At 35.9% G+C, this 12,164-nt stretch overlaps 1 protein-coding gene across 2 annotated transcripts in view; it reads right to left on the reverse strand.

The window, feature by feature from the left end:
* LOC123309346 (transient receptor potential-gamma protein) overlaps positions 1 to 12,164 on the reverse strand; it is a 297,127-nt gene that overhangs the window by 108,971 nt on the left and 175,992 nt on the right. For both annotated transcript variants that reach the window (XM_044892426.1, XM_044892427.1), the window contains one exon: positions 7,379 to 7,540. In XM_044892426.1, the coding sequence (XP_044748361.1) occupies positions 7,379 to 7,540 (162 nt within the window). The remainder of the gene's footprint in view (positions 1 to 7,378; positions 7,541 to 12,164) is intronic.

The raw sequence follows: 12,164 nt of genomic DNA on the forward strand, positions 1-12,164 counted from the left end.
ACGTGATTGTCGAATTATTTGGGAACAAACTTATCGTTGGTGCAAGTAGTCACCCACAATTACGCTATCAAGACTAAGTCACCAACTGTAACATATTAGATGAAATGCTGTGAGTAATTTTGATCAATTTCATCGGTTAGTTTTTAAACTTAAATATTATCAATTTTTTACGGTATTAGAACACTATGAAGTGAAGGAATTCATCAAAACTCATTTCACGAAAAACAGCCAATGGAATGATATCCAAATCTGCCCATTTTCATAACCAATAATTTTTTCCCAAAGATCGAACATCACTTCATTGATAAATTGACAAATGTTAGGTACGCTCGATTTCAGGATGTTTTCTGATAATGAAGTAACACAGGATAAAAAAAGACGTATGATACACTCGATCGGTTATATTTTCAACTTGTCATCTGAAAAGTTTATTGAAACAATTGTTGGTTTAATTTGATGAGTTTTTTCACCTGAAATGAACACTCACCTTTAAAAACACACACTACCTATGACATATTTCAATAAAGAATGCGTTAACAGTCTCATTCATATGAAAAACACCAGGGGAGTGTTCACTTGTTTTGTTACTCTATCATTTTAGCATGTGAACTCGACAACAAACAGAAAAACTAATCTATTAATTTTTGCTTCAATAGACGGTAAGGTGAATGTGTATGTTTATGTTAAACAGTGAATGAACCTATCTATAGGCTTTTATCCAACATCAAAACAGATCTAACAGTACCCATTTTCTTTGCTTCCGTTCGTTTATTGTGAAACAGATAATTGCGATTAGAAAAAATATATCATTTTTTTGAAATTTTCATTTCGAATAGTCAATTGCGAGACTCGGGAATTTTTTTATGTAGAAATTCATCAAAAATAATTTCACCTGGGAAAGCCAATAACTTGAATGAACATTTTGTCTTCAATGAAAGAATTTTCCTTTTTTCCCGTTTAACGAATCAAAATAAGTCTGGCTTTTGTATTTTTCATGAAATATCTTTGAAACGTCACATTTTGGAATAACCATTTCAACCGTTTCCAAAAAAAATATTTTAAGTAGGTACATAAAAATAAAAAATAAAAATGGGTATTTAAAATTCAAAGCGTTTCGTTTCTATTGCACAAGTTGGCGACATCGACTGAAATATGCGTTGATAATAAAGGACAACAAGTACACTCTCTTGATGAGATAGACGAGGATGGCTGTCTATAAAGTTTGCGATGAACGAGAAAGGTCGTAAAATTTTACGGGATTTTTATGGCCGGTTAATGTTTGGGCTCATCAGTGAGTACGCGCCTATGGTAGCTGTAAATCAACAGCTGCTATTTATAAACAAACTATTGTTCCTTTTATTTTATAGTAGGCGCTGTTGCCAAATCATAAACTAGAAACGAAGCGATTTAAATTTTAAAACCTCATACAGTACAATCGCGATAACGTGAACAGAATAAAACCAGGGTTGTTCACACAATAGAGGTTGTTCATGTTACCGGAGGTCACTGAAATACAAACTCTAAAACATATTGTTATACAGATTTATTATCTAATAAAACTAAAATACATTCTTATCGAAGATTTACAATAGTTGAAAAAATTGTGAGACCTTAGTTTGCACCCTTTTTGGCAGAAACAATGTTGTTCACGCTATTGAGCCGTTCTAACGAGCGAGTGTTCACAGTATCGCGATTGTACTGTATTTGAAAAATGATTTCTAATAGTTTCGGCGGTGCATTTGAAAAATTTATGAATGAAAATCATAATTATTTAGTTTAAAGTTGCATATGCTGTGATAACCCAAATTGAGGAGAATTCCCCATTGAATTATAACTCCACATAAATTTGTGGCTTCTAACGTAAGGTATACCTTTTTGCTTTCTGAACTGACCACTGAAACGGTGTAGACCCCTCTCAAACCAAAATTTGGATAACGAAATCTCACAACCAATGTGAAGTATAACTGAATCTCTTCCACAACTAGATTTCCAGAGTCAATCTCCCCAATTTTCGAATAGAACGACTCCGAGACCGGATAAGCCGTAATTCTACATCTTCTCATCTCTATCTACTCCAGGTTATTCCGCGAATTGACGGGATGAAATAGTGTAACGAGTATTCGGAATAAATCTGTTCCCCTCATTCTTGGGGATACTGGTTCGCCATACAAGAGATTTCTGCTTATTCGATAAATCCACCGAAGGGTCTGCGAGAATGGAAATATGATAGATGCTTCAGGAAATTGGAATCCGGAAACGAAATATTGACGAACAAGATCTGATAGCATAACGATGAACTCATGGAATTATTAGTAGGCCCCTACTTTTTACTGAAGGATCTCGATTAAGAGAAGAAGTTGATTGATTTTGTTTTTGCATGTGTATAAAACCCTACTTTGTATAGTGCATTCCACGTAAACTGGTCACTGGATGTGAAATGTACAGGGTGGGCAAAATGGATGTGGGTTCTCTGAAATGCGACAACTTTGAGGACTCGAACTGGCCATAATAGTTGTGGGGCCGACGATGCTAAATCGGGATTCACTCGAGCGTCGTGGAGACCTACTGGACTTTGAGAATAAATGGTTAAAGAAAAAAAGGTTCTACTGATGATGATGTATGCACTTTCCGCAAAGGGGAAAGCGTCTGCAGATTTTCGAAGATGTAAAAAAAATCGTTAGTTGTACATACTCGAGCGTGTCAGATTAAGATACTCTATATGTCCTACGTGTATCTGATAGTTTAATCATCTTAATCTGACATTGTGTTGTGGGGCTGGCCGTACGGGAGAGTTGAAAATGGTAAAAAAAAAATTTTATTTAGAAAATGTTATGATCTACAAGTTTCATTATGAATTCGAAAACAATTTGAAGCGAGAAGATAAGCCAAATAAACTGATTCTTGTGACCTTTATGGCCAATTATTATTGTTTCGAACGTGACAGAGGATGACTGGAGAGGTCAGAATTGCAAAGAAACACCTTCAATTCGGCCGACGTTTCGACATATTTAATGTCTTCATCAGGGCACTGTATTTAGATAAAATCTCATGCAGTATTACACAATTACAGTAGAAAATATATACGTGATCGTTTCAGTAAGATAGAATAAATAACACTTACAATTTGTATTGGTTTCCTCTAAATCAATAGTATAAACAACATCCGACAACAATACACAAAAATGGAAATCTTCGCAAGCAAAGAAAAACAACATGTGATGGATTGACCATTGAAAGGAAAACAAACTGGCGTTCTTCAATCGGGTGCGCGCATGTTAGAGATGTTTGATCTACTGTGGTCATGGTTTTCTTTTAATATATTATAGTAGCCTTGGTTGAAATTTTGAATATCGCTTCTAAAATTTACAGTTTCCTCTGTCATTATGTGGAACATTTCGTGAAGAGTCTTTTATATAGATGTGGTTGTCGATCTATAATTGACGTAATTGCAAAATCAAACTTGTGGTTTTCGATTTTGCAGAGCTCAGCTAAGGCAGTTTTGGCATTGGTTATAGGTTCGATGACAGATCTTATGTGTTCATCCAATCTTTTCTTTAGGTATCTGCTTGTTTGTCCGATGTATGATTTATTGCACTGCAGGCAGGGGATCTTATATATGATGTCAGACATCATTGTTGGAGGAGTTTTGTCTTTGAGTTTTGAGAAGAAGAGTTTCCCTACTGTGTTGTCACTTTTAAATGAGATCTTGATATTGTTGTTAGATAAAACTCCTGATAGTCTCCCTGATAATTTGTTAATGTATATATTGTTTTTCTTTCCTTGCGAAGATTTCCATTTTTGTGTATTGTTGTCGGATGTTTTTTTACTATTGATTTAGAGTAAACCATTAGAAAAATTGTAAGTGTTATTTATTCTATCTTACTGTAACGATCACGTATATATTTTCTACTGTATTTGTGTAATACTGCATGGGATTTTATCCAAATACAGTACCCTGATGAAGACATTAAATATGTCGAAACGTCGGCCGAATCGAAGGTGTTTCTTTGCAATTCCGACCTCTCCAGTCATCCTCTGTCACGTTCTAAATTAAAAGGTCGTCAACCAGGTTACCATTATTGTAAAAACTTTCAGATTATATTTTTTCCGTTATTCTTGAATCATTAGCTTCCAACTAGAAAAAAAGCCACCTTGCTCAAAAATATCGATTGAAATTTATTTTGGGAGGATTTTGCATCTCTTCACAAACCTTTTAGGGCTTTCACTCCCAATCTCTGAAACAAAATTAATTAAAAATGAAATCAACGATTTGCTCCTGCGTGAATTCTTGCACTAATTTGTCAGGAGCAAATCGTTGATTTCATTTTTAATTAATTTTGTTTCAGAGATTGGGAGTGAAAGCCCTAAAAGGTTTGTGAAGAGTTGCTCAAAAATGTACACGTGACTTTTTTTTTTCATGCTTGGAGCCCTCGCACACATTTTTGTCACGCTCAAATTGTCAGATTGAGAGAAAATATACTTTTCAACATGTAATAAACCACATAATAACTTAATCTGACACGCTCGAGTATGTACAATGATCGTTTTTTTTACTATTCTGGAAGGCTGTCCTAGACATTTTCCCCTATATACAGATCTAATTTTTGGTAGAAGTACTTTACAGGGTCTAAGGTATCTTTCCTTTTATTAATCTGACACGCTCAGGTAAATCCTAAATTTTTCTCTGGGACTACCCAACTATAAGCACAATGTAACTTGTGACACCGTCGCGCGTTCATTTACAAACGTATGTTGGCAAGCCAATGGCATTTCCTTTTTCAACGCAAAGATTCGTAGAGTCCAGAATGACAAACTGTGGTTCTACTTCTGGCAGTCCGCAGCGAACGATTTTGAAACGAGGAAAATATTTTTTTATCTAAACAAAACAGTGAAGAACCTACACTGCTCTCGCTATCGGCAATGTATTTTTTCAAAGCAATATGTGTACCGCGTTCCTAGTGCATTACCGATATATGTAGGCATACAATCTTCCTTTTTATTTCTATAACCTACAACCATCCAGAAAACCCCTATTGGTAATACTCAATAAGTCCAACACAATCCGATAATATACTATGAACGAATAAAAGTCATGTTGGAACGTATATTCTTATTTCTGAGTTAATATATCCAATCCACAACGATCTACAGCAGGAACGTGCGAAAGACCTCATTTTCCCTACGATTTTTTCGATTACATTTTCATTTTATGTGTATTAGTTAAGGAGCCGACGATGCTAAATCGGGATTTACTCCAGCGTCGTGGAGACCTAGTGGATTTTAAAGATTAGATGGTAGAAAAAAAAAGGTTTTATGATGTATGCACTTTCAGCGGTGGAAAAAGCGTCTGCTGGGTCTCAAAGATGTGAAAAAAAAATCTTCAGGTGAACATACTCGAGCGTGTCAGATTAAGATACTGTATATGCCCTACTGTCTCTGATGATGAATTCATGCTTATCTGACAGTTTGCACGGTGGGACTGGTCGTACGGAAGAGTTGAAAATGATGAAAAAAAAAATTCCAGCGTGTCAGATTTTTTGAGGATATGTTAATTGGACCAAAAGTGTGCTGACACGGGATTTCTCCAATAAATCAGGTAGAATCTGAGTAGGTGTTTTATTGTTTGAACAGCTACAGGATTTGATGTTGTTGTAATACAAAAAATTATGGTAGGTGCAAACTTACCTACAAGATGACCAAACCAGGCTATCTTTAATGTTAAACAGAAAATACGGCCAAAAGATTCTAAAGGCTCAACTAGTTAGCTATCTATTTATTCAGTAGCTGGTAGAAAACAAAAAGAACGCACATCTCATGAAAAAGCGCAAAAAATAATCTCATATGATTTTCATTGGATAAGGAATAAAACAATACACATTTCATATAGGCAACACACATTTTCGCATTTAAGTAATATAATCTGCATATGTTTCTGTACAAAAGTAAGCTACTTATCAAGGAACTGACAATCTGGACGTGACGCAAGGTTACAGCGGTCCTTTGAAAATGTAAAAAAAAATCGTTACTTGCACATACTCGAGCGTGTCAGATTTTCATACAAATGGTTAATCCCGGTGTTGTAGACGTAATCAGGGGGAGTTTTTTTAATCTGACACTTTGAAGATGATAAAAATGCTTTTTTTTCTAATATTTCCCCTCCGATACCTCTAATCTTTTCTGTATTCAGTATGAAAGTTGTAGATAATAAAATTATACACAACTTTTGTCTGAAGAAATTTTACAAAATCTTAACCGTTCGCGAGTTAGAGGGCGATAAGGGCGAGGAGTTTAGCCACACATGCGAAAGGGCAAGGTCAATGTAGAATCCCAGTCTAATCTAAATTCATCCAATTGTCAAAATGACAAGGTATTTCTATGATGTCAATTTCGAAATTAGTCTAAGAATGTAAAATTTTCCAACGAGTGAATTTTCGCTTCAGCATATATCGCTAAACACCCTCCATTAATCGCCATATATCTCAAAAAGGTTTTAACGTAAAAAAAATAGCTTAGGACACAATTTGTAGAAAATGATATGCTCTACAACTTTGATAAGGAATGCGAAAAAGATTTGAATCCCAGGGGAGGAGATAATTCAAAGAAACTGATTTTTGTGACCTTTATGGACAATTTTTATTGTTTCGGCTTGCTGAAACTGTCAGATTATATTTTTTTTGTTATTCTTGAATCATAAGCTTCAAAATAAGAAAAAACGCCACCGCGCTCGGGAATGTACACGTGACGTTTTTTTTGCAACTTTGGCGCCCTCCCACACATTTTCGACACGCTTAAATTGTCAGATTAAGAGAATGTATACTTTTCAACATATAATTAACAACACATATCTTAATCTAACACGCTCGTATATGTAAAATGATCGTTTTTTACTATTCTGACAGGCTGTCCTAGACAATTCCCCCTATATACAGGTCTAATTTTTGGTAGACGTACTCTACATGGTTCAGGGTATGTCCCCTTATATTAATCTGAAACGCTCGAGTAAATCCCGAATTTCCCTCTTCGGCTCCTCAACTATAAGTATAAACTCTCATCTTTGACGATGACAAATCGACAAAGCCTACTCAGGATTGAGAATCTTTTCAGCCGATGACTTGAATTGCTTATGGCTTATATGGGTCACGAAAGTATTTCTTTTCAAAAATCTTTCCTTCGAAACCAATTACTTCTTCAATCAACAACCCTGAGAAAAAAAACATCGATGAAATGAGGATCAATTGTGAACCCTTTTTCCTGGACAAATGTGTCCACTCGATCAAATTGCCTACTTCAATTAACGTGCTGACAACTAATTCCCTTTCCAATCACCTCTCAATCACTACCAGAACATAAATATCGACCAAATATTTCCCAAACTTACCGACGAAGCTCCCACGAGAGTTCGAAAGCTGTAAGGATGGGATCCTTCGATGATAAGGCAATCAGGGACGGTGAAGCCAAGGCGCGATAAGCGTTGATGCGGCTTCTGGAATGTCGTAAAGAATCCTCCATTCGGGACGTGACGCACTCGTCGCAGCCGCATCTGGAAGAAAATTCGGGATAATTATTATTCATGAGGGGAATAAAAAGCTTGTGCGCGCAACATTTTCATATCGAGATGAATAAAAGTAATCTGGCAGCGGATGTTTTATCGTTAGGAAGCGGAATTTATTTCGTACTTTTTATGTATAATTTTGCCGCTTAATTCATTTATTTACCTACATGTGCATTTCTCAGTACAGGGTGTCCGAATTAAAGTGTCCCTTATTGTGGAAACTAAAGGAGCTAGAAGAAAAAGCTATATACAGAACTTTCGATTGAAATTTTATTTTTTATAACCCACCTAAATACAGGGTGCTCCGTTTTTTCCCTGTTGGTATCAACTTTCTTATTTTAAATGGAACACCCTGTATATTATTGCATTTTTGAATTGCTTGTCAAATTTCAAGGTAACTTTAGTCTGACAACCATGGTCCTATATAGCACCGATTCTGAGATATTCGACTTAGTGTTCACTAAAATAGCTGATTCTTTTTTTCTAGGGAAAGTATCGAAACTAAATTTGGCCAAGCTGTTGTCAACATATTGAATCATACGTTACATCTCCATTTTTAGCAATCTGATATACAGCGTCTTCAAAAATTGAAGTTAAAGATTCAAGTAGAAGTTAAATCAAAACTTTATTTTTTCAAAAGTCAACCTACATTTTTTCTTGTTCGTCATGTAGAGCAGGTTGAAAGGAGCAAAAAATTTATTTAAACTTTTTCTGTAAAGTGAATAGTTTCAGAAATATGGATGAAAAAGTGCATTTTCCCGTAAGAACCATCAACGATACTTATTAATTAGTGTTGCTGCTATAAAGTTGGCATTGATTTTCTTGATAAATTTAATCAACTAAATTTACAAATGAAAGACAAAAAGACTTTTTCACTCATAATCAGTACTTGCTTCTAATAAAATTAAATTATTTCAATTTTAAAACTAACAGATACATTTTTCTCACAATAACGAAAAAAAACTGAAAAATACATAATTAGATAAGTGCTAGTTTTCATAGTTACCATATTCTATCAGCAATCAATTTATTATCGTTGGTTCTCACGGAAAAATGCACTTTTTCGTAAATATTTCTGAAACTATTCACTTTACAGAAAAAATTGGAATTCATTTTTTGCTCATTTTAACCTGCCCTACGTGATGAACAAGAAAAAAATATCGGTTGCCCTTTGGAAAAAAATTGTTTTGATTGAATTTCTACTGGAATTTTCAACTTCAATTTTTGGAGACCCTGTATATCTGATTGCCAAAAATAGAGATGTAACGTATGATCCAATATGTTGACAATGACTGGGCAAAATTTGGTTTTGATACATTCATTAGAAAACTAGTATCAGCTATTTTAGTGAGCACCTACAGCTGTCACAATTTTAGGAAAAAGTCGAATATCTCAGAATCGGTGCCATATAAGACCAAAATTACCTTGAAATTTGACAAGGAATTCAAAAATGCAATGATATACTGGGTGTCCATTTAAAATAAAAAAGTTGATACCAACAGGGAAAAAACGAAGCCCACTGTTTTAAGGTGGGTTACAAAAAATTAAAATTCAATCGATTATAGACAAGTTTTTCATATAACATTTTCTTCTAGCTCCTTTGGTTTCCACAATAAGGTATAGGGACACTTTAACTCGGACACCCTGTACATTGAACGGTACAACACATTTGAAAATAAAAATTGAACAATATGGGCAAAAATCGAAAACAGACATCAGTAAATCAACACGAAACAATGACATTTAGAAAAATATCAACAATATTCTGGATGACAGCAAGTAACACCTCACATAAAAATAAACCTGTACCGTAATTCAGGAAAATAAATCATGCCATTCAACAGCTTGAACACAAGCAAAAGATCCAAATGGATTTCAAAGAGGACAAGCGTAGAGAGAACCTCACTGAATCCACTGTCCAGGTACTGAAATGAAATACCACGTGAGATACCCAGTCTGAAAGTACACATACCGAGAAACTCATTCTGTATTCTGTAATATTTCATTCCAATTTCCTTTTCAATTGTAGACTTTTTTACCGCTATTATGTTTGGGTATATTTGTTCGTTTGAGGAAAATGAAAATGAAAATGAAATTATCGGATCATAAAACATCTTCAATAATTTCTGTAGTTTCAATCACAGAACTGGAATATATAAATACAACCTAATAAAATATTAAAAGAAGCAATATTGAAATACAGAGCATATTAAAAATCATTCAGAATTGACACAATTATTCTTCAAATTTTTTCGATTAGACTAAGAACATGAACAGCAGTACAAAATTCAAATTATCTTCAACTACGTTCGTAGGTCTACAATGGCCATTCCGTGTATCTCTCTATTCCAAGGTTTTGGCAATAAAAAAGACAGATAGCAGAAGCCTTCAAAGTATGGAAAAATCTATAAATCATATGAAAAGATGAATTTCCTCTGATGTGGTAAAATATTAAAAAAAATTTTATGCTCCCTCACGTCGAAATTTTGTCATTCTTTTCCTTCACTCAATTTAGTCGCCGATTCATTACTCCTGACATGAAACTTGATCATTTATTTTATGGTTGCTTTCTTCGTAACGGAATGAAATATAAAACTTTTTGATTTATTTCATGCGGGGTTTCAGTTTGAAAAATATCTGGCATCCCTTGCGGTTTTGTTATCTCTAATTGAACGTGAATTCAGGCTGGCCAGGCATTTCTTTCGTTCCATTAATTTCATTGGGTCCATTGAGACTTACAAGCTGTAACTCTTTTCTGGACTACGATGGTCGTTAACATAAAACGGATGGCAGCGACCCTTGAATTAGAAATTATTGCGCCCAATAAAGATTCATCATTGTCGATTCAATCGGAATCTGGAGTGAAAAAAATTTGGGTTGGGTTAAAAGTGTTAAAATGTTGAATCCTTATCCACTTCTTATGAATCAAAAATGTTTATATGTAGGAGACATTTCATTCCGAGTCAATCGCTTGACAGGAGAAGACGTGCTACAGTGCTCCTAGTGCTATAAAAGAGAAAGCGGACGAGAAAGTCACAGTGCCGTAAAAGTGAAAGCGGAGGTGAAAGTGCCCACTAACCAAGCTACGGAATATTTGATTCCGTCTGTGAAGTTGTGTAGGTTCTATATTTGTTATCGGAATTTTAATTCGTTAAAATTTTCAAAGTTGGTGTTCATCCTAAGTGTCCAGAGAATTTTCTCGTTGGTACTGCAGAAAACATCAGGTGAGCTTATTTTTCGTATCTTTCTTTCTGATTTTTCTCATAGCGTACAGAATTTTTGATGAGCCGTTTTGTTTTTATGCATGAGATACATTTTTCTTTTGTCTTGAAAAATTTTATTTCCAATTTCTTTGAGTAGCGAAGTAATTATTAATTAGATTCTAAAATGTCTGACCATTCGGACTGCGAGTCCGTAATGGAAGAAGACGCGCCAGAAATCGCTAATGTCGTGTCCGAACACGATATTTTGAGAGAGGAGAACGCAAGTTTGAAAGCGAGGGTGAATGAGTTAGATAGATGCGTATCTAGCTTAGTTGCTGAGATTAAAAATCTCAGGGAGAGGCTCGAGTTGCAGGAGGGAAATAAGGAAAGTCCTTACTCCAAAGCACTCAAGAAGAACATTATTTTGAAAAATGTCCAAGAAGTGAACTTACCGGTTCAAAAACAGAAGATGGAGGTGGTCAAAACCCCTCAAACCAAAATTTCCCCACCCGCCAAAAGAGTGAGAAAGGATAGCTCCTCGTCAAATGAAGAGGCAAACAAGAAAAGAGTCTTGGAAACCCCAGCCCAAGAGAAAACCACTCCAGTGGAGAGAAAAGAAAAAATCCCCCCAGTTACCCTGAGGGGTACGTCCGAATGGACGTCAATTTCCAACGCGTTAATGCGAAACGGAATAAATTACAGCAGAGCGACTACTGTGAAGGACGGAATTAGGGTCGTTCCACAAACCGCAGAAGACCACAGAAGAATGACGGACTTCCTTCATAAAATAAATAGGGAGTTTTACACTCTTCAACGGGAGGAAGAAAAGAAAATCTATGCGGTAGTGAGATATCTACCGCTGGATGCAGATATCCCGACGATCCTTGACGACCTCAAGGATCAAGGGATCGTCGATGCTGAGGTCATAAGAATGACCTCAAATATAACTAAGAGGCCGATGCCCTTATTGCTGGTTAAAACCCAGAATAAGGGTATCTTCGAGGTGAGAAGGCTCTACAACATGAACTGTGTTGTTGAACCTAAGAGAAGGACGACCGGGCCTGGACAATGTTACCGCTGTCAGCGATATGGACATGCCCAAAGTAAGTGCACTTTTCCATGGAGGTGCGTGAAATGCTCCGGTAATCACAGCTCCAAGGAGTGTACGCTCACCAGGGAGAACGAGGAGCGAAATGCCTCTTGTGTTCTCTGTGGAGAGCAAGGACATCCAGCCAGCTACAAGGGATGTAGCGAATGGAAATTGGTCACTAAGAAGACCAAGAGATCGCCAAGATCGAACCAGACCAGCTCGAGGCCAACACAAAATACACCGAGGCCATCCCCAAACTCTTCGGAAGTGAAGAAACCCCAGGAAACTGCAACCGAAGCAGTCAAAGAGACGAAGAAAC

Source organism: Coccinella septempunctata, chromosome 3 (genome assembly GCF_907165205.1).
Source record: "Coccinella septempunctata chromosome 3, icCocSept1.1, whole genome shotgun sequence".
NCBI lineage: Eukaryota > Metazoa > Arthropoda > Insecta > Coleoptera > Coccinellidae > Coccinella > Coccinella septempunctata.